Consider the following 27,413-nt stretch of genomic DNA (forward strand, 5'->3'; position numbering starts at 1 on the left):
AACATGACTCTGTCCCCGGGCTCTGGTCGGTTATTCTGCATTCCTACCTCAGCCCTGCGGGTCCGCTTCCTGATTTGAGACGACCACCATCACATTTTTCTCAGCCAAACATGGATCCCGGTGCGGTAGAGCGAGCCATATCTTTCCATGGGAAACTACTCGGAGATAATGAGACACGCCTCGCCCTGCAAAACCAACAGCTGGCACTCATTTCAAGCCAACTTCAGGACATTTTTACCCGGCTGGACACACTCCAGGAGGGTTCTACCCTTGTACTGCCCTTACCGGAAGCCTCTGCGGTGCCAGCCCCATCACCCCGGTATCCCCTACCCCTCATCCCTGAACTTTGACTGCTTAGGCAAGGGTAAGATCTTCACCCATCTGGATCGAGGAGCTTACACTTTAATTAGGAACAGAGAAAGTGATGAATGGACGACAGCCTTTAATACCCGTGATGGCCACTACGAATACTTGGTCATGCCTTTCGGGTTATGCAACGCATCGGCCGTATTTCAACATTTCATCAATGAGATTTTCCGGGATCTACTCTATCGATTTCTTGTGGTATATATGGACAATATCCTTTTTCTTCCCCAGTTCTTTGTCTGAACATCGGGCACAGGTTAAACAGGTTCTCCAAAGACTTTGGGATCACTCCATTTTTGCCAAGCTCGAGAAGTGTCAGTTTCAACAGAAGAATATTTCCTTCCTCGGATATTTCATCTCCTCCCATGGATTTGATATCGATCGTGCAAAAGTTTCCGTAGTTCTGGATTGGCCCCTACTGATAGACTTCAAACCAACTCAATGATTTCCTGGGTTTACCAACTACTACCGATGTTTAAAAAGGAACTTCTCCAGGGTAGTTGCACCCATTACGGCTCTTACTAAGAAAGGGGCAAATCCCAAGATATGGCCCTCTGAGGCTCTTCTGGCTTTCGAGAAAATCAAGTCCACCTTTTCTTCTGCACCTGTATTGATCCATCCAGATCCCACGAAACCCTTTGTACTGAAAGTGAATGCATCTGATTTGGCAGCCGGAGCCGTCATTTCTCAAAGGAAGGATTTTTATGGGAAACTCCACCCTTGTGCCTTCTTTTCTAAAAATAATTCTGACGCAGAAAGGAATTATGATTTTGGAAATTGGGAACTACTGGCTATGAAAATGGCTATAGAAGAATGGAGACATTTACTTGAGGGGATAACTTCTCCCATCACAATCCTGACGGACCACAAAAAGCTCGAATACATTGAAGGAGCAAAGAGACTTCGGACCCGTGAGGTGGGCTCTCTTCTTCACTTGGTTCAACTTTGTGATCTCTTATCATCCAGGATCAAAGAATGTCAAAGCAGATGCACTATCCAGGCAATTCTCTCCAAACGATGCCAAGGACATAGAGCAGGGGCCCATCAATCCATCTTCTCAGATCATCTCTGCAGTTTCATCTTCACTTCTACAAAAGATTTCACAGGCTCATGCAGAGGATCACAGGTCAACATCCACTCATTCGTCAAAACCATTTGTCCCTCCCCAATTTCGAAGTGAGGTGTTGCATTGGTGTCATAGCTCCAAGACAGCTGGTCACCCGGGAGTTAGGAAGACGTGATTTCCTTGAACGGATATTTTGGTGGCCAGAGATCCGCAAAGACATGAAGGAGATTTTGGCAGCCTGCGTTGTATGCGCCCAGACCAACGTGCTGCGGACATTAAAGAAAGAAATAAGTGCGCAACCCAAAAAACAACCCAATATCTAAAAGTGATTCCACTAATTAGTGTAAACCCTCCTTATTGTAATCTATTTATACAATGGTTTCAGGCACAACCCTACTGTGGAAGTGACAAAAAATTGTTAAAACCATACATAACCGTTGGTGTGTTGCGTATGCCGCTATAATAACAGAGTGGCTCAGCACTCCCAAGAACTAGAGACAAAAGACAAAAAACAAGCGCAAAACGCAAATGGTGAAGTATATCAAAACATATTTAGTGTAAAAAAGGGCTAAGTATTCTGCGTACATCAAAAAAATAGAACATAAGCATTTCGTGTATCAATACACGAGTTACCACACAGCTGGCATCAGGGTAGGCGATAGAAGGAGATTCCTCAGGTAAGTACACCTCAACACTCTCCAGATGTCATCTGACTCCGTGGCTGTAGTTAGTCACCAGCGTCCAGGTCGTCTCCAGGTCACGTGTTGCAGGAACTCCGTTGCCGCCTCCGTGGTAGTGATGAAGAAGTTCTTACTCCAAAAGGACACACTATGTGTGCATCGGGACAAAGTTTCTAAGTCCACTCAACAGAGTATCAATGCTACCAGGATACAGTTGCGTGTTTGGGCGTCTGTGCCTGAGAGTCTGTCAGCTGACAGTGACGTTACGCTACGCGCATACGTGTGACGTCACTCAAGGGGCGTACCTCCAACGGGAGACACCCGAGCGGTATAGCATAGATACACTGCATCTCCAGATTTTGGAAGGCCTTCTGCCAAAGAATGTGTATCTCCCTGCAGTTCTCTTCCTCCTAACATCCCCAGGCCATTGGACTCACGGAAAGGGCAAGCCAGTCCTTAGAACAATTCCTCAAATGTTTTGTTACTGAGCTACAGGATGACTGGTTTGACCTACTCCCGTGATTCAACACTGGAATCACAGTTCTTCTGTGTCTATGGGTACATCTTGCTGCCCTTCCCCCTCCCAGTCTTCTCTCTGGAGTTCCTGCAGTGGATGACAAAATCCAAGAATTCAAATTACTCAGGAAGAGGATCCAGGCCAATCTGGTTTAAGCCGCCAGCAAAAGATCCATAAGGATAAACACTGACGACCACCTCCTCCATTTCAAGTGGGAGATCAGGTTTGGTTGGCTACAAGGAATGTCTGGCTGAAACTGCCCTCCTCCAAACTCGGTCCCAAATTCATTGAACCTCTCAAGATCCTGAAACAGGTCAACCCGGTGGTGTTAAATTTGAACTCCCGGCTAGTTTGAAGATGCCTCCGGTGTTCCATGTCTCTCTCCTGAAAAAGTGAATCCAGGACACTTTCTCTTCTCCTAGTCTCCCTCCTTCTAGAGCAATCTTGGTGGTTGGCAAGGAGGAGTTCGAGGTATACCAGATTCTTGATTCCAGAAGATCTCGTGGCGGACTACAATACTTGGTCCAGTGGAAGGGATAAGGCCCTGAGGAGTGCTTTAAGTCCAAGGAGGTCCATGCCCCTAACCTAGTCCAGACATTTCATCGCAACTTTCCGGCTAAGCCGGCTTACAGGTGTGCCGACGAGTATTCTAAAACTTGCCTTAAACTTGCCTTGGAAAATCTGGGGCTATCACCAACAAGATCCAGGTACATGCTGGGTATATGCTGCAAACATTTCAGTGACATTTCTGCAGTGACTAATGGCCCATAGGATTAACACAGAAGGGGTCCCTGGCAGTCCCATTCAGTTTCAATGGGACTGTCTGCGACCCCTGCTATTAATCCGATGGGCCATTAGTCTGTCTGCAAAAATGTCACTGAAATGTTGCATGTACCCAGGATGTACCAAGCATGTATCTGGGTCTTGTTGGTGATTGCCCCAGATTTGTTTTAGAATACTCGTCGGCACTACAGTTGCTCGCCCGGAGGTCGCTCCAAAAGGGGGGATATGGGGTAATGTAAGGATTCTGCCCGATCTGGGCTGGGGTTTTCTCCAGTCCGTATTTTCCAGCTTGCCTGCCTTTTCTCCTCAGTTAAGCCATTTTGGTTACAGGCAGCTTGCTACTTAAGGCTGCAGTTCCCAGTGGGAGTCGCCGAGCAAAGGTGTCTTTGCTGCAGTTCCGTTTGATCTTCGCATTCATGAATTACTCTTTTGCCTTTTTGGAGTCCCTATTGCTTACCCCAGACTGTGACACCAACCTCGCTGCCTTCTGCCTGAACTTTGCACCTCTGCCCTGACCTTTTGCCTGTCGCTTGGACTCTGCACCACTGCTGCCTGCCCTCTGCCTGCTTACCGACTATGGATACTCTAACAGGACTTTATTCTGCATTCCTACCTCAGCTCTGCGAGTCCGCTTCCTGATTCAAGATGAGCACCATCACAATCCCCAAGTGTGAACAGCAGGGCTAGCTAGATGTCGGTTCTGTCGGTGCCATTGCACCGAACCCCGCGCTCTTCCCCACAACAGTTAAACTGATTGTCGGGCGAGAGTGCGGGGCCTCCAAGTATCTCTAACCTGGTGCAGCTGCATCTCCTCTCCTATAGTGTCCCATCATGGCACTGCAACTTTAAATGGCGTTGCCATGACGTCTGAGGAGAAAAGCCCGCCAGACCAGGTCATGGGCCCGAGAAAGCCCCTGCACTGAGCCCCACAAAATCACAAGCTGGCCCTGGTGAATAGTATTAATCACATTCTCTCTGACCTTCTCTGCATCACACGTTGTGCTTTATTACCTCTATTTTATCACCTTGGTAGTCACTGTGCGCTTCAACATCCACCCAAAGTATTACCTTCATAAACGGAACAAGAAATCTGTGATTTGGGAGCTGCCACTTTAGAGCCCATTACATTTTCTTTCACACACAAATTTTTTGGGCACTTCTTAAAGCTGCAGTTCAGTCTTTTTTTTTTTTTTAATTTATTTTTTTACTTCAATAGTTTTATGTGTGCAATCTCTAATTACCTAAAGAACTGTATAGCTGCAGGTCAATTCGTTCTCCATGTATTGATAGGCGAAATTTGGTGACATAATTAGTGAAGGGATCTGTTTATATTCTGCTTGTCTGTCAGTGGAAGCTCATGAATATTCATGAGCAATTCTGCACTGACACGTGCTAGAGGGAGGGCAGGGCTGACAAAGGGGTGTGCCAGGGCTTGTGACAGGACATGAAGGGGCAGCGCCTTAGCAAATGGCTGTTAAAATAGAATACAAGAAAATTGGTCTTTAAAAGTTGTTGTTTTTTTAAAACAGAAAATGCTAAAAGTATTTTTTCTTACTACAGAACTGATTTATTAAAAAAAACACACATGCAGGATATTGACTGAACTGCAGCTTTAATGTTAGTCAAATAATTTTTCCATCACTATAGCCGTTACAGGACACAAAGATAAGGAGAGTGCGTTGCTTGTGCAAACTACTGTTTAGCACATAATATAATAAGAAAAGTGGGAGATCAAATCTCATGCCTCAAGTTCACAAACTAATAAGTTATTTATTTAATTTTAAAAAAGTCAGTAAAATGGGGATGGGGGAAGATTTAACATGTCACTGCTATGGGTTAAATTTCTTAGCAGGGCCTGTACCTTTAATAGCAGGTGGTCATTTAACAGTACATCATAACACATTAACATTTTGACGCCAAAACATTAAGCAAAACAGTTCTGCAATAAAATGTACCTGATTGTAACTGGCGTGAAGAGCATCATTGTGGTGACATTATCTAAGAATGCAGACAGAATTGCCGCAATGAGGCAGAGAATTGTTATCATGGGCCACACTCTTCCTCTAGATAGCTGGTAAGCCTGAGAGAAAATAAAAAAGAAACAAGTGGAAGTACAGTAAATAATTAAAAATATTTGTGCACTCTGTGGAAAGTCACCAAAACATATAAACAAACAATAAATGACTTCGGCGCCCCAAGGTTAATTAGAAGTCCAGAAAACAAGGATAGGCAAATATGGATCAAACCACGTATTAGAGTCCAGTCAGGTAGATCCGGATAAGCCTCTGATGGCCATGAGATGATCCTCAGGACATCTACATAGTACACAGTGAAGTGTACACAGAGTCTGTTATGTCACACCAAGCCTGTGGTGTAGATGTAGAGCAATGGTACCTGTATATGAAAGGCCCTGGGTTTGATTCCTGTATGATATGGTATCATTTATAATTTCTAAACTATAAAATAAGTAAAATAACAATTTATAAATTATACAATATAATAGTATAGTGCTGTAGGTTAGGTGATAATTGTGAAGGGCAGGGTTGTCTGTCTAAGACATGTGAATGTGCTCACAAGTAATATTTTAATATGCTATATGGTGGAGTGTGTGTGTGTATATATATATATATACACTGAATAAATAGATTTTTATTTTCATACCACCTGACTGCCTGGCAAGTGTGCTGCTTTCTTCTACTCTCTATCATTGGACTTCTGCATCACCATCTGGCACGCCACTGCGGACTCTTTAGACTCAAGGAGTGGGTAAGATTGTTTCCTATTATTTCTTATGTGATTTATGGATATGGATGAATACCAGTACATATCTGATTCTCTCCAATGAGGTTACATCAAGGTGATATTGAGCATTTTTGATTGTTTCCTTCAGGAGAAGTTATATTGTATTTTGACTGGTCACTCAGAGATCACTTAATTATCTACCCACTCCGTAGTATAGTCTTTGATAGGAGCCGTATACTTATGGATTTACTGTAATTGCATGAAGATTTCACCGTCTTTAGAGCACCCACTTTCTATACATTTCGAACTCTTGGCTTTGATTCATGAAGGTTATCATGGAAAAACTATGGAATTTCCGTAATTATCATTGGGGTTCACAAACTTTTTCTTGCCCCTGATATATATGTACAAGAAAAAAAAGTAAGAAAGGGGGGGGGGACGACGACATAGTGTAGAACCTATATTATTAGATTGTTTTTTAATAAATAGTTTAAAAGTTCTACTATTTCATTTTCATTTACCATTGGACATTATATGAAGATATTTACAGTACAAGCAATCTAAATGATCTTGGTTAAAAGATTATAAGCAAGAACATATCTGATCATACTACAGTCCAAGTTTTCACAGTGTTCCTGAATAATTCAATTGAACTAATTCTACAATCCTCCATGTATTGTAAGTGCATTATTTAGCACTCAATATTATTATTTATATAGACATACTACTCTATGTCTCCCCCCTCCCCCTCCTTCTTTCTTTTTTCTTGTGCGCCTAGGTCATTCTACACAGTGTAATCTACTCGGCACTTGTGGGGTCGTGGACCTTCTTGGCAGCAAAGATTAGGGAATGTATTGTCACTTTGGTTAGCACCTTTTTTATTATATAGTGATAAATTGTATCATATATATATTGTAAATTGTGTCATTATACACAGGTGGTAATTGTATACTAGTTGCGCTTTTTGTTCTATTTCTACATATGTACGTTTGGCTTATACGTTAAATATTATACATACAGTATTAAAAAAAATATTTTCAATATAATGGTTTTTCATTTATATAATTTTTAATATCTGTTATTTTTCAGCAGTTTTTGTATTTTTATATGCTTTAATAAATATATGTTTATGCTGCTTTGGGAATTTAATAGCCAGTTAAGGTTTCTACCAATCAGAGTGAGATATACTGTACCATTTATATTGGAATGAAGTAGCACAGTACAGTACACACTTGCACCTTATTTAGACTGTCCACCTTTATTTTTTTAATATTTTTTTCTGTTTCTGACCTCTACTTCACATTAAATTTATATGTGCAATCCCACATAACTGACCCAAAAAACAACCAGAAGGAAGTGGCAAAAAGGCCCTTTTACACATTTCATAAAAAATGATTGCAAGTAGCAAAAGTTGCATTCCTACCGTGTGTTTGCAAATTGCGCATACCCACAAAATGTGAAATGTCATGAAAATTTCCCAAAAACTCATAATTGGGGAGGAAATCATGAACAAATGTCCAACGCACATTTGAAGACATTCACACAACTTTAGTCCTATGAGGATTATCCCCTTAAATATGCCTAAACAGTATGGGCTCCAATCAGTGTTTATCTAGGGATGCAGAAGTCCTTTCTGCTATAATATAGCTGCGTAAAGTATATGGAGAATCTCAACCTGGATAAAGAAAATGTGAAGACCACTGCTAAATATAACGTGAAAACCATCATGTAATATTGTTTTCTTTTTTTTCTCAACAAAGACTAAACAAATAAAAATGTTGATTATTTTTAATCGCAGGACATCTAGATGCTCACTCTACACCTACATGCTTACCTTTACAGAACAGTACTCAAAGAATCCAGTATCTGAGAAAACAGCCACTAAAATCATCTAAAAAAAAAAAAGCAAGAAAGAAGACCATTTACATTTTTTAGAGATAATGATTGCTGATGTGAAATAGTGTGCAAGTATGGCACTTATCTGTACTGCAAACCAGGTTCCGAAAATGCATTCCAGGTTAAACTATCCATTGATATAAAGGCATAACAAAAATATGACAGTTATGGACAACCTCCCATAGGGAAATGGGTATTAAAATATCTAAACAATAACATATCATTAACAGAAATTGTACAGTACATGTGCAACAAATTACATCAACAAGCAGTGAAGGAAAAGAGGGCCAAAAGATGATCAATCGGTCATGTCAAGTATGTTAACAGGGCCGCCAACAGGGGGGAAAGCTGGAAGGTGGGACAAAATGTCCAAGGCCCGGTGGCTTCAGGGGATGCAGGTGTTTGATGCTGGAAGTGGCCTCCATGTACTATGGAGCCCCAGCTCTCCTCTGATGCAGGGCCCGCTCATACCAACACCCTCATTCCTACGGCGCCGGAAGTTGGGGGAGTGCGAGAAGGTAGAGTGACACACACACTTTCAGGGCCACCAACTCAGGGGATCCAGGTAGGGCCCTGGTTAAGCTATAGCTGGACCTGATTGTTATGCACATTCTTGTGCTTTCTAGAAAAGTGAAAACACACATGCACAGATGTAGCAAGACTTACTGTCCACAGTTCTGCCTTGTCTGCCACAGGAAGGTTCCCTGATCGGACGCCCCACAGCGTTAATCCGTCCGTACCCCGATCATTGCAGTAGCGGGACAGTGAGCTGCCTCGGCAAAACAACAAATATACCTTGCTACATCTGTATCAGTATTCAGTGTTTCAGGTAATTTTATTTTCAATTATGCAACGATCATGAACCAATTAGGTAATTAAGCTGTTCCTATACAGTAGGTGATCTTCACACACATATACAAAAGTGTAAAGATTTGTGGCAGACAATTTTAAAACATTTGAACACTGCTCTAAATGTTTAGTAGGAAGTATATTGGTCAGAACTTCTCACATTTACTCTGTTAGAATTCACGTTTTATTGCAAGAAAACAGCATCTCTTGCTTGAATATGAAATTAAAAAGATTTTGAAACCTTCATGATGAAACAAACAGATGATATTATCGAAGTTTAAAGAGAATATTATTTAGGACACAAGTAATAACCTTCAAATCACGGGAAGCATAATTTGCATGACTTGTCTTTGCATATCTTATATTTTCTAATATTCGTGTAATTTACAGTACAATTTACATTTTGTAGTGTTTTCTCGAGAAATTTATTTTTATTATACTTGCTTTTTATGATAAAAACTATTTTAATGTCAACTAGATCAGGTGGATAAGGCTCAATTTAAAAACAATACAAAGCTTCAAGAAGCGCTCCGTTCACAAAACATTTTACAAGCAATCATATTTAAGAAAGGTTGGAGATACAAAATCCAGTGCATCTGAATGTCTTGGTGAGTGTCGACACTGTACAAATTGTGCGTGTAATGTATCCATGGTTACATTTAATTTCCAGTCAGCAATGTACTGTATAACCAAGCTATATAAAAGACCTTGAAGCAACAAATAGCAGCTATTGACTTTGGTGCCATGAATGTACAATGGATTATTTTTAGTTTTAACAGCTATAAAATGACTTATAATCTATCCTTGTGTCACTTAAATCTCAAATGTACTAGATTACTCATTCTGAAGTTGACAGTTTTAAGTAAAGAAATGCAAAAAAAAATTTTTAAATCTCAAATCTATTCTCACTCCAGTTTAAGAATAACCAATTCAGAGTGCAGTACCCCAAATTGAATTAATATCAGTCATAATATGGCTCACAAGCGATTCATGTCCTTTGTAAACATAATACAAAAAGGACCAGTATAAGTATTGTTAAATAATTTTTAAAGATTTGAAAATGTTGCATTGTTTTCACTTACAATCGTAGCCTTAAACAGAGTATGTCAGTCATTAAAGTACATTTTTAAACAATGATCGATAGATCAGTACAGAAACAATGTTAACCCTATTATTGTTGCTTTTTTAAACGCAATCATACCAGCATTTGCAAGTTTAGCATTGCAGACCAACCATGGAAATGGAATTTCCGGAATTACTGATACCACTTAGGAATTATAATCCATCTAGGGTAGATGGTTATAGCCAGTGTTCGACAAACCTATACATTTGCATGCCCCGGGCGAGTGGATTTAACATCGTGGCGAGCTCCTATTGGCCCAAGCAGTACACGTGTGGTACTAGGTGGCGAGTAGATTTTTTTGTTCGGCGAGTAGATTTTTTGGTGATTTGTCGACCACTGGTTATAGCAATTGTAAACGTCACAGGAATATATAGCAACAAATACCCACCATAAACGTAGTTACAGTGTGGACATTTATTTGAAGTATAATACATTTAAATGTGTTTTTTTTATCATCTAGTTTTAAGCAGTTGTACAGATTACTTCCATTAAAATACATTTACACTAGGTTAGACTGTCAAACAATGTGACTGCATCTGGTATAGGAATTAAATATTCATTGCTTATCTGACTGAGAAAAAGCTATGAGACCCTATTCTCTGAAGTACTTTTATCTCACTTGTTAATATGGTGCAAGCAAAAGTTGGATCTGGCTGACAACAAATGAAAGGGTCAAGGTACGTGGCATGTATTCTTTTGTAAAGAGTAATTTTCCTTTTTGCTTAATCTGTGTGGCATTTCCACAGTGGTAATTGCATTTAAGAGGCTAGGAATACTGCACAAAGAAAGTGAATCAGATAAAGTAGACTGTAAAAAAGTCAAGCATTCATAATTAGGAAATAAAGGAATCCCTGAACAAGCAAGGAACTAACAGATGTAGCGAATGTTATTACCGTTCATGTGGAAAAACGCCAAAAACGTAAGTAAATGTTGCATGTTTTAAGAACAAACACACACGTTACTATTGTTTTCCATGTTGCTTGCAGCAAAACCCACGGTAATGCAATGCATTAATGGGATTAATAAAATCTGCTACATCTGCAAGTAAAATATGTACACAGCAGAACAGTACAAAACGATGGATTCTCACGTTTTAATAAGCTGAACTTCATTACCTATGAATGTGATTTCATAGAATTAACTCCTGCATGAGCTATTATACTTTCATATCTAATGTTCTGATCTGTATACATTAGGCCTGTAGAATTAAAACTAATTCTGTATTCTATATGGCATCAGTTTGTGTAAAGGGATACAAAACAATCCTGAAACCCAAAGTTTGAACACTCCAAATAGCAATACGGTCACTGCCCTGATCATGTTATCACAAGCGAACTGCACTATCACTTGGCAACAGCAATTGTGCTTCTTCAGTATTAGGCATAAACAAAAAAATGTTTAGCAAACAACCAGTGGTTCAAAGAGAATAGAAAGACCTGGGCTTGTAAAAAAGGGGTCCAACGGGCCCCTCACCATAAGGAGCAGTAAGGCCAGGGGAAGGGATTAAGAGGTATTTAGGACAAGGGGGAGGGATCCTAGCTTCCTCTTTCCTATAAGATCTACTGGACAGAAGTCAGATGTTCCTATTATTCTGATCCTGAGAGATGGCTGCAGGACAGGGAGAAAGAAAGACACGGTCTGAGTGCCGAGCGGAGATGATGGCGGTCGCGGTCAGCGGCGTAGACTCATGAATGAGGGAGCTGCAGGAGGAAACGTGGTGGCACTGTCCTGAGAGGCTGCTGGGTCCAGTACTTGGTGGCAAGAGGGATCACCTGGCGGAGTGGAGAGGCAGCAGCAGAGGTGGTCGTGGAAGATAGGGAAAGGAAAATGTTTAGTTTGTGGGTTTTTCAAGCCACAGAAAATTAGACAGTTTTTTGGTCTAGGATTTTTTTGGGTTGGATTTGGGAGGGGTAGTGCGATTGGGTGGGATTAGCATGGTCGGATTCCGGAATCCATAGCTAGATTGCTGTTTTGATAATCCTCTGGTGGATGGTGGATTCCACCGGGGTGGGGTGCTAGCGCAGAATCAGCAGATTAGAGAAGATTCAGTCACATGGCGTGGACTTGTATATTGTACAGAGTTTGCATGGATTTTGACAGGGGGCGCAGTTTGGGTATATTGTACAGAGTTTGCACGGATTTTTACAGGGTCGTTGATTATGAGGTCAAAGTCATATGGATTTTGCAAAATGGGGGAGGATTTATCAGAGGAAACTCTCGCAGATGGACACAGAAGCAGATTCCTGGTAAAATCTGTGCGAATTGGACGCGAGGGCAGATTTCAGGGTTAAAATTCACGTAGATTGTGTTGTAACATGGATTCTTGGTAAAATCTGTGCGGATTGGAGAAAATGGTGGATTTCAAGGGTAACTCCACGGTGATTCGGCGTAAAATCCGCACGGATTGAGACTTTATCAAATCAATCCATGGATTTCGCATCACAGAGCAGATTGCGGATTAAAAAGATTAGGGGAAAAGATTTTTATGTTTTTACCCATCTTTAGTAGCAGTGTGGGCTCCATGGCTAAGGCCTTGAGGTGTCAGGATCTGGACCGGTGAGTGCAAAGAGAGGACACACCATGAGGAGAGGGAGCGGGGGTGGAGCATCGTAAGGGGCGGACTGGAGCCTGCGGCCACCCAAAGCAGCAGGGAGCGGATGAGCAGGAACCACAGCAGAGAACAGCTAGTACTACAGAGGCCCTGACCTCCCAGGATGCTCGAATGGCACAGAGAAGAATGCAGCCAGCCTCCGAGCGGGGTGGGGGGGCACCTAGAAGTGGACAGGGTTAGTTTTAGGGTGCTTACACAGGGTCATAGGGTGTGGTAAGTGGGAGGGTGGTTGTCAATCGGTGGCAGGGGTGTGGAGGGAGAGGTAACATTGAGGGCAGTTTGAAGCAGGGGTTAGAGGTGTCACAAGGGTGGGGGGGCACCTTCAGGGTCTCCTACAATGTGGTAGGAACTCCAGTTGTAGTAAGTTGGGTGACTAGTGTGGCAGCTTGGGTGACAGCGGTGGCAGTGGGGGGAAAGGAAGGGGTAGCAGTGACACCAGCGAGGGAACCGGAGAAAGGGGTTGTGAAAGCATAGGACAAGAGAAAGAGGAAGAGGTGTAGGATGCTAGTTTTAAGGACACTTTGCTTAGCCAGCCCGCTGGGGATGGACCCATCGGTGGCAGTGAAAGAGCGGGTATTGAAGAATGATTATGTTGAAATACTGACTTTATTGCTAGACTATAAGGAGTCGACAAAGTCGGACAAAAAGAAGGACGAGAAAGGAGGAAGAAAGGGAAAGGAGGCAGGCTCCCAAATTTTTGGGGGACTGGCAGCAGGCCTTTGAAATTTTAGCCAGCGTGATAGGGAAGAAGTAGCCAGAGCATTACTTGGCATTCTTTGAGTATGTGGATACGATTTGGGAGGCCTATAAGTTTTAAGTGAGTCCGGAGTGGTGAAAGTACGATAGGGACTTCAAGGAAAAAAAAGGCGATTAGGAAACAGTTGCAGTGGGACGTGAAAGATATGGACCTGTGGATGGCCAGAGTGATGTCGCATAAAACTGACTCCTTTCTGTTCGGGGCCGGCAGCTCGCAGCAAGCTGGGAAGTCAGTCAAGAAGAAGGGGGGTTCTTGCTGGCGGCATTACGATGTGGGCCATTGTAAGTGGGGTACGGAATGTCAGTCCAGAAACTACGCAGAAGTAGACAGATCTAGAAGGAAGATAACTACGGCCATGTTAGGAGGGGGACTCAGTCAGTATTTTCTCCTGGAAGGAGGTCGCAGACCTCAGGATTATTTTAGTTGGGGAAGACGGTACCATTCCAGGTTGCTGCGGCTGGAATGGTGGTGACCTGCCAGATGGAATCTGTGGAAGGCAGTACCATTCCTGACTAGGTTTGGTGGGTATAGTAGTGACCTTGAGGGCTCTGTGCATTTAGACTAAGGTACTGAATGTCTAGATGAGCACGAGTTAAGGGCATCCCTTGAGCTCCGGTAGATGTGAGTGGAGAAATCTGTCTGGGTCCCTTGTCGGGGATAAATATGAGATACTGTATTTATCTGTTGTAATAAATAAAGCTGTGGCCACTAATTTATTCAAAGAAGTTGTATGGTGTTTTATTGGGAATGGGAGAGTGGTCCAGCTTGAGTCATGGGTAAATCAAGCAATTCCAAAAATGCCAAAATAATCCTGATTTTTTTTGTTTGTTTTTTTAACCATTTCATGACACGTTCAGATGGTTTATGGAATACATATTCTGCTATACTCTTAGTCATAGTCATAGTTAAGCATTATACACAAAAGCAATGTCACGAATCTCAAATTGGGATTACAGTGATTGTGATATGTAATAAATTATACAAATGTATACATTTATTTTTTTATTTCATTATCTGATGTCATAAAGCACTCACTATTATTGAAATGGTATTTATCATACAGGCTTTAAAAATAACCTCTCAACCACAATTATATTGCAAATGGTGCACTTACAGGTTGATCATAAGAGCAATCATTTTAATACCCAAACATCCTAATCATGGCATAAGCATTCAAAGTGTCCTGTTGATGCAATCAGAATAAAAGATAATTTGCGTGTGTCATTTTGTGTGATTAAATTGCTTATTACTTTGTAAACAAAAATTTGCTTGATGAAAGGAATAAAAACAAATCTAGTAACCTGCAATTTACAAGTATTGACAATATATGTATTACAGTTATATGCACTTCAGTTTATTGCAGGAAATAATCAGCTAAGAATGGTGTCTTATTTAAAAGAAAATATGAAATGTTCCTACCGATATTTTAGTTTCTAGCTGGGGAAGGACAAGAGTTTTGACACAGGTTTAAAAGTTGTTGTGGGCTGTTCCTTAGTCAGTTATCCGTTATCTAAGCTACTAAAAAGTAGCCCAAATAAACCAAAATAAACAGGTGAAACAAAAAGCAAGGGAGGAAAGTATGTTGCTATAGAAGACTGGAAGAAACAGAAATATTGGTAGGTATATTGTCCAATTTCTTTAGTGTCCTCTATAACAGCAGGGATGTTCCAAAGCAGTAAAATAGATTGGATGGGTACACCCTTAGTAGCTGACAGAATTATGACTTGTAAAACGTTCTTCTCAAATCTCGTATCAGCCGATTCCTAGAGATCTACTGTAACTTATACTGTAATGCTTAGAGAAGGTATCTAATGAGGACCATATTGCTACCTTACTGTACATACTGTATGTCTTGTGTGGAGGCCTGTGATTTCTCCGCACAAGAAGTTGCCATAGCTCCGCACAAGAAGTTGCCATAGCTCTTGTTGAATTAGCCCCACGCTTCGCTGCTGGCTGTTGTGATCCACCTTGAAATAGATGCGGCTGAGGCCAATAGCCCTTTTCTGGGGCTTTGGAAAAGAACAAGCAGCCTTGAGGTTTTCCAAAACTCTGCTGTCTTCTGGATATCAGCCGTAAATGCTCTAACTACATCCAGATGTCATATTTTCTCCTTTTCTTTAGGCGGGTGAAGGCAAAAAGAAACGACCACAAAATCCGGATTCATGGCAAATTCTGATACCAATTTAGCACAGAAGTGAGGAACAATTCACATGAATTCCGGCTCCTTGCATAATGGAAGAGAATAAAAGGACTCTGGCGCATGAACTGATAATCTTGACTATAATAAAAGGAATACAATTGTGACCAAGGACTTCAATAACAGAGCATTATGACATAAAAAATACCTAATTTATCCAAATACAATTAATAAAAACCTACAAAATGTGTTCCACCTGAACCTTGCTAAAGCTAAACCATATAAATGGCAGACAAGCTTCTGGAAGTCCCTTAAAGGTTAAGTATCCAAATTCCTCTAATGAAAAAATGTGGAATTGAAAAAACAGGGTATATTGGTTTATGTTCTCCTATCCAGTTTTCACAATGGTAATTGAACGTAAATCTCTTGGTAAGATATTTTGATTCCTCATTAGGGTAGAATTGCTTCCAAATTTCTCATAGAGATAGTATGGTGAATCGAGGGAAGCAAATTGCTTGTATTTTTCACCAGCAAGATTAACTTTATGGGGTAAATCCTTATTAGTCAAGTGTGTGAGCCAGGGAGGGGGAGAGAGCCAGGGCTGGGGAGAGAGCTGGGGAGGGGATGGAGGGAGAGAGCCGGGGAGGGGAAAGAGGGTTAAAGATGGGGAGAGCGACAGGGAGGAGACGGAGGGGGAGGAGACTTAGGCAGTGGAGGGGGAGGAGACTAGAGGGGACCGAAGGGTGGGGATGGGGAGAAAGCCTGGGAGAGAGCGAGGAGAGAGCCGGGGAGGGGACAGAGAGCCAGGGAGGAGACGGAGGGGGGGCGGGAGAACCAGGGAGGGATGGAGGGGGGGAGAACCAGGGAGGGGACAAAGGGGGGGTAGAGCCAGGGAGGGGGAGTAGAAAGGGAAGAGAAGGAAAAAGGGAGGGGGAGAGAGTCTGAGAGAGAGCCAGGGAGGGGGAAGAGAGCCAGGGCTTGGGAGAGAGCTGGGGAGAGAGCTGGGGGGGGGGGGGCAGGGAGGGGACGGAGGAGAGAGCCAGGGAGGGGACAGAGGGTTAAAGATGGGGAGTGAGCGACGGGGAGAAGGGGGAGACTATGAGGGGATGGAGGGGGAGCAGACTGGGAGGGGGGGAGGGGACGGGAAGAAAGCCTGAGAGAAAGCGGGGGAGGGAGGAGAGCAAGGAGGGGGCGGAAAGTCAGGGAGGGGACAGAGGGGGTGTTAGAGCAAGGGAGGGGACAGAGGGGGTTTAGAGCCAGGGAGGGGACAGAGGGGGGTTAGATCCGGGGAGGGGACAGAGGTGGGGAGAGCCAAGGAGGGGACGGAGGGGGGGGGGGGAGACAGGGGGAGGGTGAGGAGAAAGGGAGGGGGAGGAGAAAGGGAAGGGGAGAGAGTTTGGGAGAGAGCCAGGGCTGGGGAAAGAGCAGGGGAGAGGACAGAGGGAGAGAGCCGGGGAGGGGACGGAGGGAGTGAGCCAGGGAGGGGACAGAGAGAGAGCATGGGAGGGGACAGAGGGAGAAAGCCGGGGAGGGGATGGAGGGAGAGAGACGGGGAGGGGACAGAGTGTTAAAGATGTGGAGGGAGCGACGGGGAGGAGGGGGAGGGGGAGGAGATGGAGGAGACTGGGAGGAAACGGAGGGGGAGGGGACGGGGAGAAAGCCTGAGAGTGCAAGGGAGGGGGTGGAGAGAAAGGGAGGGGATGGAGAGCCAGGGAGGGGATGGAGGGGGTAGAGCCAGGGAGGGGAAAGAGGGGGGGCGGTGTAGAGCCAGGGAGGGGACAGGGGGGTGTAGAGCCAGGGAGGGGACAGAGGGAGTTGAGCCAGAGATGGGACAGAGGGGGGGGGGTAGAGCCAGGGAGGGGACAGAGGGGGGGTAAGAGCCAGGGACGGGACAGAGGGGGGGTTAGAGCCAGGGAGGTGCTGGAGGGGGGGAGTGCCAGGGAGGGGAAGGAGGGGTGGGAGAGCCAGGAAGGGGATGGAGGTGGAAATGGAGGTGGAGACGGAGGTGGAGACGGAGGTGGAGACGGAGGGGGAGGCAGAGAGATGGAAGGGGAGGCAGAGAGATGGGAGGAGGAAAAATGCCATTTCGCTTTGTCCGAAATGTCACATCAAACTTTTGGCAATAAAAATTGCATTAAAAAATCCGTGGTGCCCTGTTCTTTATACCTTCCATTGAATAATGGATTATCACAGAGAATCCTGAACCCGGAGCACCGGTATTTGTATCTATTTTATTTATTCTATTGTTATTGGTGTGTAGCAGTCTCCCTATCTGTGCCTATTGTAACCAGGTGTACCTATTGTACCTATTTCTGCCTGTGTGGGAGCCGAGGAGCATTCCATTGCCTGCTTCCTATTGGATGAAGCTACTTATGAACCTTCATATAAATTTACAATAGCTTATACTGTAGATCAATTACTTATTTGATAAATAATCAGTTAATTATAGGGAAGTTATCATTAATTCTATTTAATGTATAGATCCATATAAAAAAGGAATGCTCAGAGGAGTCTGTTTTGGGGGAAGGGGGAAGAAGTTATGTATGATGCCAGGATGTCCTAAAATGGACACCGAACAGATGTTTACTTTGAAGAACAGAAAGCCACAGTTACAGTGAATTAACAACTAAATAAATTAACTTTTATATCTGTAAAGCGGGCTATACCAAATTACCTGTAAAATGCAATTCTTTACTTTTCCGTCCTCTGTGATAGATTTATCATGTCAGTTGTGTTATTGCAATTTGCAAATATGAGAAGCTACAGTTCACAGAAATTCTGCTCCAATTTATCTACATTCTATTTTTTATGGAATAATGCCTCATATTGTACCTTTACTGAGGTTTTAAATGGTGTTACAGAGTCTTAGTATATATTTGTGTTGGTCAGAAATAAGCAAAACCAAGACAGAAGCATTACTGATGAAATCGCAATATATTGCACAATAAAATGAAGAGCTGTAATAGCTACCTCCTACAGTATATCCCTAATTTATTATATCACCATCATTATAATTTGCTTATAGATCAATAAAAAACACATTTTAAATACTCAAAGCTACATATTAAAAAGATATAGCCCAACTTTGATGTGGTAAATTATCGCCTTAATTCTTTGTGTACAGTTTATTATGTGAAATTAGTTTTTCAGTCAACCTAAAAGTCGGAAAAAAATACTTTGTAAGATATACAGTACTGTACAGTCTCTAGTCATGAAGACAGGCTTCAAAAACTATGTACTGTATGTTCAGAAAAACAATGTTCTTGTAGAATTTTAATTACCATTCCGAACAAAAGTGCCAGCGTTTCATAATCAATCCACTCCACCACTTTTACCAGGCTTGGTCTCTGCAATCAAAGAAAATGATGCGTTAAGACTGTTCATTAACAAACTAGTGATTAGCTGTAAAAAAAAAAACACTCCATTTGCTGATCAACTGTTCAAATGTGTTTTTAATGAATGTTAATTTCTAATAAAATTATTTTTCCATTTCTGAATGTTCATGGTCACTTCTCTCTTGTGTATTTGAGACTAGTGCCTTGTCTCTTACTCAGGTAGCTCCTCAAGTAATGAAGGTGGCATGCAAAGCTCTTACACGGCAATTAAGACATTTGATGTCCTTCTTTCAAACTCTGCATAAAATATTTTCCTTTAGAGACTTGCAGTCCTACCAAATTACTGCTACTGTATAGTGCAGTGTACTACTGCATTTTAAGTTGCATCGTGCATTACGTTTTATTATGTATGATGGACACAACCATCGAAGGACTACTGCATGTGAATGAGCTACTTTTTTTCCCCAGAACCCCATGCAATGAATACAATATACTGTACAGATGTAGCAGCCGTTATTGCTTCCTTTGGTGCATTGTAGTGGGGTACACATGTAGCAGGGTCTCCCCTGGCCCCCCTTACTTGTGTCCTGTTGTGGGGGCGAGCGCGTTCCCGGGGGCTCCAGGCGACATCAGTGCCAGGGCGTCGCCATCTTTGATGTCCTCGCGTGTGCGCGGAGGCTTTTGAAGACGCAAAGCAGTGGCCATTTTGGGGCGGGAGAACTAGCACAAGAGGCGTTCCATAGTGCAGGGACCCCTAGATGTTGCGCAGGTGCAGAAAAGTGGCGCGGCGGCCATTATTCTAGCGCAGACGCAGATAGAGAAACAGAAGACAAAAAAACTAGAGCAAAACGCAATAGTGAAGTATATCAAATCTTATTGAGTGTTAAAAAAAGTGTTATATATATATATATTTGGTTACTTTGGGTTGCGCACTTTCTTTTCTTTTTCGCAGATAGAGAGAGGTAGGCGGCCATTAGAGAGGCGCCCATGCGGTCCTCATAGGGAAAAGCCCCAGAGGGGACTACAACTCCCAGCAGGCTTAGAGGCAGGTGAGTCAGATGATGGCAGGCAGCCAATAATGTTTGCAGTTTACCCTGCAGAGAGTAGATACATTGTATGGGCAATGTGCAATGAGTCAGTGAGGCTGAGGAGACAGTGGGGAAAGGAAGGGGGGCAGAGAGCTGCGAGCTTCTGCCCTAGGCCAGAAATCCCCTAGTGAGGGTGGGTGTTCACAGGGACAGGCCATTAGGTAAGGACCCTGTGCCCCTTCAGCTGTAGTTCCTTAAGTGCAGGGACAGAGAGAGGCCCTGCTACTGTTCCTTAAGTGCAGGAACAGAGAGAGGCCCTGCTGCACTTAATTTAGTACAGGGACTGAGTGATAGTGTTTGCTGCATGTTCCTGTATGCTGTGTTGCTGATCCTGAGACTGTCCTTACGATGGGACGTCCGGCTGGACCCCATCCCACGCGAAGGTACAGATCAGCGCTGGACCAAGCGGCGCCGGTAGACCCTTTGCGAAGACACCCAGGTGCAGGGACACCTGGGCAGGTATTTACATCCTTCCACACGTGCACCAACTTTACCTTGCTCCTCACATGTGACAGGCCTGTTCACACACTAGGGTGGGCTTGGATTCTTTGGACATGGGGTTGGGAAGGGGGTGTAAGGGTATAGCCCAGTTAGGGGCTAAGAAGGTTATAGCCCAGTTAAGGGGCAAGGTTATAGCTGCCAGCTAGTGGCAGAGGGTGGCATATATTGTGATCTTGTTGCACTGTTATATATGATACTGTGTTGCTCGTCCAGTAAACCTTTTAGCCATAACCCTGGTGTATGTGGTTTCTGGGTGGGTTCCTATGTTAGGGCCATTCTACATTACTATAGAATCCTACATAGGTGGAGGCGCTGACCGACGAGAAAGTTCCTGAGAAGCACCCCAGGTTCCCATCAGCGGAGGCTCAGGCCTCCTGTGAACCTGCAGGTATACGCACCACACCTGGTAATATATAGATTCCCACTCACATGCACACTATATGCGATTGGGTGGGGGAAAACCCGTTACACACATGTAACAGGGTATGTCTTTCTGCCTATCTTTCCCTGCCCTGTTATGCAAGTCCTACTAGCTGCAGGCTATTAGGGGTTACTTTTATGGGCTTGGGACCCCCACCCATGCTCCTTTATGATGGACAGAAGTAAAGTGGTGACTCATGGCCTGTGTAAGCCTATCAGGTTAGATAGGTATAGACCATGAGCCCGCCCCTTTTGTTCCTAATTCGGGGAGTGCCAAATTTAGTGTCAGTCCTGTTCCTGCTCTAGAGAGAGGAAGCAGTAGAGCTGTGAGACTCTCAAATGGCGGGATGGATGTGATCACCCACAGCCTTTGGGCTGGTGGAACATCTGATTCAACCACGGATGCCCTATAATACCAGAGACAAAGCACCATCCGGAGGTATGGAGCCTCTGAGACCTTGTATCGCTCTAAGAAGATCTGCAGTGGATGTCACCAATAAAGGCTTTGTTCATAATATACCTCTGGCTGAGTATCAGTCCTTGGGCATGGGGAGAAAGAGTGCAATAGGGAGGGCTGATCTCCGAACACCCTGGAGCCCACTATTGCGGGAGGCGCCAAGCACCATGAGAAGAGCTCAGAGAAGAACCTAAGCCTGTCCTGATCTCCCACCATCACAGATCAGACTCAGCTCTCCTGACACTAACAGGTATTTGCATCACACACTAGGTAGCATAGGCTGTGTATCTCCCACTGGAGGGGGGGAAACAGTGCTACACACACAACGCACCAGCGGGAGCAGACACCATTGCAATGGCTTTAGCGGCACATGAATAATGGGTGGGGCTATCTGCAGACGCAATAACACCTGCTACATTTGTAGAGGAACAATGGACAATTGTTTCAGATTATGTAAACATCATCAATAAAAAAAAAATCGGTTGGGGTCATCCATCAGGCATCAGTCTAGTATTGGATGAAAAAAAGGGGAAGTAATATATGCTGATAAGAAGAATTAATATAACCAATTGTGAATAAGTTATGAATAACTTAATAACTCTTGAATAGATAGATCATCTAGCGCTCGTGCCTTATAATACAGAAGTAATTTTTTACACTGTCAGAATAAAAACACATTTAGATACCATGTACATGTATACAGAGTCAGGTCCAATTCATGAATGGGTAGTACAGCTCCTTCAAGTTGGATCCAACCCTCGGGTCCAAAGGAAACTACAGAAAATACAAAGAAAAAAAGGGCGCAAGACCCGTAGTCTAGTATGTAAAGTTTAATGCTAAAAAATAACGGTTAAAAACACTTACAAACATAAGTAGGTAAGGCACCTCTGTGGTAGTTCATCCGTGGTTTCAGCATACACTGGAATAGCCTTAGTGTCCTCCTCTCCTGCATGGATAAAGCTTCACTCACAGACACCCTCCTCTGGTATTCGGTGTTGCTCCGCTTCTGCATCACGTGCGTGCGTGACGTCACCTCGTTCAAAATTCAGCAGCCTTGGTAGGCTGTATCTACCAAGGCTGCTGAATTTTGAAGCGTCGCCGGAGGATCCTGAGTCTGTTCGTGTCAGACTGCAAGAGAAAGCACACCAGCCCAAGCCCAAACCCCTGAGTGATGGCGTGAGGACGCGAACGTGGTGATGTCACGCGCGCACGTGACACGGAAGCGGAGAAATGCCGAACACCAGAGGAGGGTGTCTGTGAGTGAAGCTTTATCCACGCAGGAGATGAGAACACTAAGGCTATTCCAGTGAATGCTGAAACCACGGATGAACTACCACAGATGTGCCTCTTACCTACTTACGTTTGTAAGTGTTTTTAACCATTATTTTTTAGCATTAAACTTTACATACTACACTATGGGTCTTGCGCACTTTTTTTCTTTGTATTTTCTGTAGTATTGGGTGAGTATGTTTAAGTCAAAGGTGGAGTGCCACATAAAATTGAAAGTGATGGCGGTAATGTTTTAAACCGGGTAAAAACTGTGATATTTCAGATCTAAAAAAAAAAAGTATAGAAAACAAGTACTGATTTTTAATAATTTTGAAAGTTTATCCTGGAAACGTTTATAAATATTGTAATCTGAAGTTTAGTGTGGGTTTTAACATTTTTATTTCTGCAATATACTGTACTGCCCTCATTCATATGGTAATTATTTGGAAGAGTAAATTCACACATGATGTTCAAATTGTCACTTTTATAACCCAACAAAAGTAATGTTTACACTATGTACGATGTATCTAAAATATGAGAACGTTTTAGATTTAATGTGCAGAAAAACATTTTCATATTACAAACATTTCTGAACATCTATTGCTGCTAAATGTGTTCACTTTTCCATCAGTGTTTACAACATACAGTAGAGGGAAAAACAATTAAAAATACAAAGCATTTTTCTTACAAAAACTAACATGTGAAATTGGGGGTCCCCCTAGGGGGTGGCGTGTATCCTGCACCAACGCTTAAAGAGGGTGATGTTTATCAGATATAGGGGCTCATGCAGTAAGCGGTGGAAAGGCAATTCTCGCCACTTTCCCGCCTAAAAAGCCTATCCGTATTCAGAAAGGGGCCAGAAAGTGGCGAGATTAAAAAAAAAAACGCTTTCAATGACGTCACATCCTTTCTCCCCCAAGCCTCTGTCACATGGTACTTGAACCAATTAGAGTAGGGATAGACTTCCCACGCTCTGATTGGCTGCCGTACCATGTGAGTCCGGCCGTGTGTCTTTTAATGACGTCATCTTAAAGGCAATTGAAGCAAAGCCATTCTGATTGGCTGTGCTGTCATTGCCTTTAAGTGACGTCATCATTTTTTTTTACATCGGCCAAAACACATGGTTTCACGGCCCAGTCAGGGCCGTGGGAACCATATGACGAAAATGTGACGTCATAGGCCTTTAATAGCCTATGTCGTCTCATTTTGAAGCCAGACGCCGAGGAGGAAGGACCTCCTCTGAAGAAAGAAGACCAGGGCGTGGCACCGGACGGCAAGAAGACCCCGGAAGAAGGTAGAAGAATACAGATGAAGATGGATTACAACTACAAGACCACTGGATTGTCGTGTTTTATTATTTTAATGTTTATTATTTTATGTTTTTTTATTTTATGGGTTCCTGTTCGTGGATTGGTTCGTGAGTAAGCTGATCAACGGGAGTCGGTGGGGGCAAGAAATGGTAAGTTAAATAAAGAAATGTATTGAATGTAACCGTGTTTTTTTTTTGCTTTTTCATGTGTTCATTTTTTTTTATGCATATCATTTCTTGCCACTGTATGTATGTATGTATGTATGTCTAGAGAGATATATACATACAGGGTAAGAAATGATAGTGCTGTTAAAGCTTGATTTTCTGTATTGTAAATGATTGTGGCTATGCTGCTATGCATAGATGTGTGTTAAATGTATTTTATTATTAGAGAGATGTAAGTTTTGGGCTTTATGCTGTACTGTAGGTTAGGGAGAGGCTTGCTTTAGTATATTGTAATTGTTGGTGTCCTTTTTTGTATGTTTTGAACTTGTTCTCTGTTACGATAGCTATAGTTAATTGTGTAATTGGTATGGATGGTATTTTAATTGTTTAGGGATGTAATTCATGTGTGTTTATTCATTGATGGTGACTTTATTTGCTTACATAATATACTTCTTGTGATGTCAGGCTATTTGAGTTGGATTACTGTATTGTTAACATTGATTTGCAGCGTGTACATGTAGTTTACATGTTATGCTACATGTATACACTGTAAATGCAATGTTTTAAGTGGCATTTCAGGCTTCAGATTGAATGATTACATGAGATTTGTGTAGGAAATTGCTTTTTAATTCATTGAGGATGTTATGCATAAGTGGTGTTGCCATTGCAGGATGGCTTCACTCCTTAATTACCTTTGAGGTTAGTACCCGAAAAGGTGATTAAGGGGTTCATTGGTATGTTAATGTAATTGAGATGTATTGGCTATTTATTATTTTGGCAACGGACCCCAAGGATGATGCTGGCAACGGAGCCTTCTTATTGATGAGGTTAGTACAATTTTCTTTACTTTATTACGGTATTTAATGTGTTTAATAATGGCCAAATAATGTATTATCCCTATGTGGATAATAGTTATTTGGCACATTATTGTACTGTATGTGCTGGGGGAGGGGGTATTGGCCCCAAGGGTATTTGGTAGGACTCCCCTGTGGGTAGTGGGTGAGGGTGGTTAGGCCCCAGGGTTTGGGGGTTAGTGGGGGAGGGTATGTGGGTGATGGTGGGTTAACCCCTTCATGACTGTAGCGGTTAATAACCGCTATGGTGATTAAGGGGTTAGGGGACATTACATTGGATGTTTTAATTCTTGTGTCTGTTTTGGAGAAGCGGATGGTGCATGGGCAGGATGAAGATGAGGATGGCCTTCATCGTGGCAGCCGCACATGGGTGAGTGCTATATGTATTTAATGTCTTTATTGTTGTGTATGTATTTTAAATGGACAACTGCACTATTATCCATTTGTGGATAATAGTAATGTTGCCCATTACTGTATTGTATGTTGTGTATTGCTATGTTTATTGGGGGAATTTGTCCCCAATAAACATGCTATTATGCGTTAACCCCTTCATTACCTTAGCGGCTATCCGCTATGGTAATGAAGCAGCATTAATGTATTTTAATAATATTGTGCGGGAGCAGGGGGCCCTTGAGCTGAACCGCATTTATTTGTGGCTCAGAGACCCCCTGCTTCCCGAGTTACAGGCATCGGTTACAGTGTGGACGCCATGTTTGTTGCGGGCACGTAGCGCATGGGACGCTATAAACATGGCGGTGACACTGCCCATCCGATCACACATACCGGGGCCTGCAACTCGGGAAGCAGGGGGTCCCTGGTCCACAAAGTGATGCGGTTCAGCTCGGGGGACCCCCTGCTCACTGTACAGTATTATTAAATAAATATTCATGCTGCTTCGCTACCGTAGCAGATACCCTGTAAGGTAAGGAACAAGTCTTTATTGATATGTGTGTTTTACTCATAGTGTAGATGTGCAGAGGGTCTCCGGAGCTGAAGCGCTTTTGTTTTAGGTCCGGGGACCCCCTGCTCCCCGAGATACAGGCCCCTTTAGGGGGTGCCGGTAACCCTCTGCTTTGTTTACATGCCGCGGTCATGTGATCGGGACCTTTTAATGCAGAGGGATACTGGCACCTCATAAAGGGGCCTGTATCTCGGGGAGCAGGGGGTCCCCCGACCTGAAACCAATGCGGTTCAGCTCCGGAGACCCCTGCACATGTACACTATGAATAAAAGTTGTTTTAAAAATAATTTTTATTGTGCTGATGTTTGCGCCAAGAGAGCAGCGGATCTCTCTCGGCTGCAAACACAACTCGGCAGGGGACGTCTTCTCGGCTGTTTCTCGCCAGGCAGCCGTCCCGCCACCGGTTACACGCCATTTCATCAAATGGTGGTGGCTAATTCATTCGCCAGGGATTCGCCCCTTACAGCATACAGCCAGTTTAACACGCCAAAAACATGGCTAATTGCTAAACTGGCTAATGCTTTTTTCCGCCGCTTACTGCATGAGGCCCATAGTGTGAAGAAACCCCAACGCATCAATTACAGAAGGGTGGTGCTAGCAGGTAATTGTATAGATGTAAGAAAGAAAGAGTCTCTTTGTGCTGCACCAAGATGACACCCTTAAGTGAAATTATTATTTTTTTATTTAAATCAATTATAAAATATATATATGTTGGTTGATGCTAAAAGAACTATGAACCAAAATGTAATCAAAACAATTAAAATGTGCAGAGGTGTGAATACTGATTTTAGACGTAACAGAATCTTGGTATATCACTGTTTAATAGTACATACGATTGTAGTTATACAATTGAATTAGCTACATCACTTGGTGAGACCAGTAGATCTGTATACGTGTCTAAATGTGGTACATGTACAGTATACACTCGCTGCCCCAAAATTATTTGAGTGTATCAAATAGTATATGAAAATATTTGCAGGTATAATATCTTATTTGTTGCAGTTCAATGGCAGTCTATCCCAGTATTAATCATCTCTGATATCTAGACTATAGTATACGTAACCCTTGATCTGTGGTGTACTGCAGATCTGAAAGAGTAGAAATAGTTCAAATGATTCACTGACCAGATTTGTAGGTTCTGTTGGGATTGAACCTCATAATCATTTGAACTGTTTCTACTCTCTATCAGATCTGCAGTACATCACAGATCACGACTGCAGTGATGAGTCAGAGCGTTTATGGAGCCTTCACTCGTGGGCAGCACAACGCTCTAACTGAATACAATATATATATATATATATATATATATATATATATATATATATATATATACATGTAGAGGTATCAGTACCGTGTTAGCCGAGCTTCAATAATCAAAAAATAAATAGATGTAACATTGCTGGAAGAAGAGATCAGTGTATCTCGAAAGCTCGCACAAATAAAAGCATTTCGTTAGCCACAGACCGGTATCATCTATTTATTTTTTTATTATATATATATATATATATATATATATATATATATATA

The 27,413-nt window shown here is 42.8% G+C and overlaps 1 protein-coding gene across 2 annotated transcripts in view; it reads right to left on the minus strand.

Moving 5' to 3' along the window:
- Positions 1-27,413, minus strand: part of OCA2 (OCA2 melanosomal transmembrane protein) — a 459,069-nt gene that overhangs the window by 170,457 nt on the left and 261,199 nt on the right. The window contains exons 11-13 of one of the 2 annotated variants that reach the window (XM_075590564.1): positions 18,809-18,874; positions 7,989-8,045; positions 5,368-5,492 (exon numbers count right to left, since the gene is read on the minus strand). In XM_075590564.1, coding sequence (XP_075446679.1) covers positions 5,368-5,492; positions 7,989-8,045; positions 18,809-18,874 — 248 coding nt within the window. The remainder of the gene's footprint in view (positions 1-5,367; positions 5,493-7,988; positions 8,046-18,808; positions 18,875-27,413) is intronic. The other variant, XM_075590565.1, reaches the window with a different exon arrangement.

Source organism: Ascaphus truei, chromosome 3 (genome assembly GCF_040206685.1).
Source record: "Ascaphus truei isolate aAscTru1 chromosome 3, aAscTru1.hap1, whole genome shotgun sequence".
NCBI classification, from domain to species: Eukaryota; Metazoa; Chordata; class Amphibia; order Anura; family Ascaphidae; genus Ascaphus; species Ascaphus truei.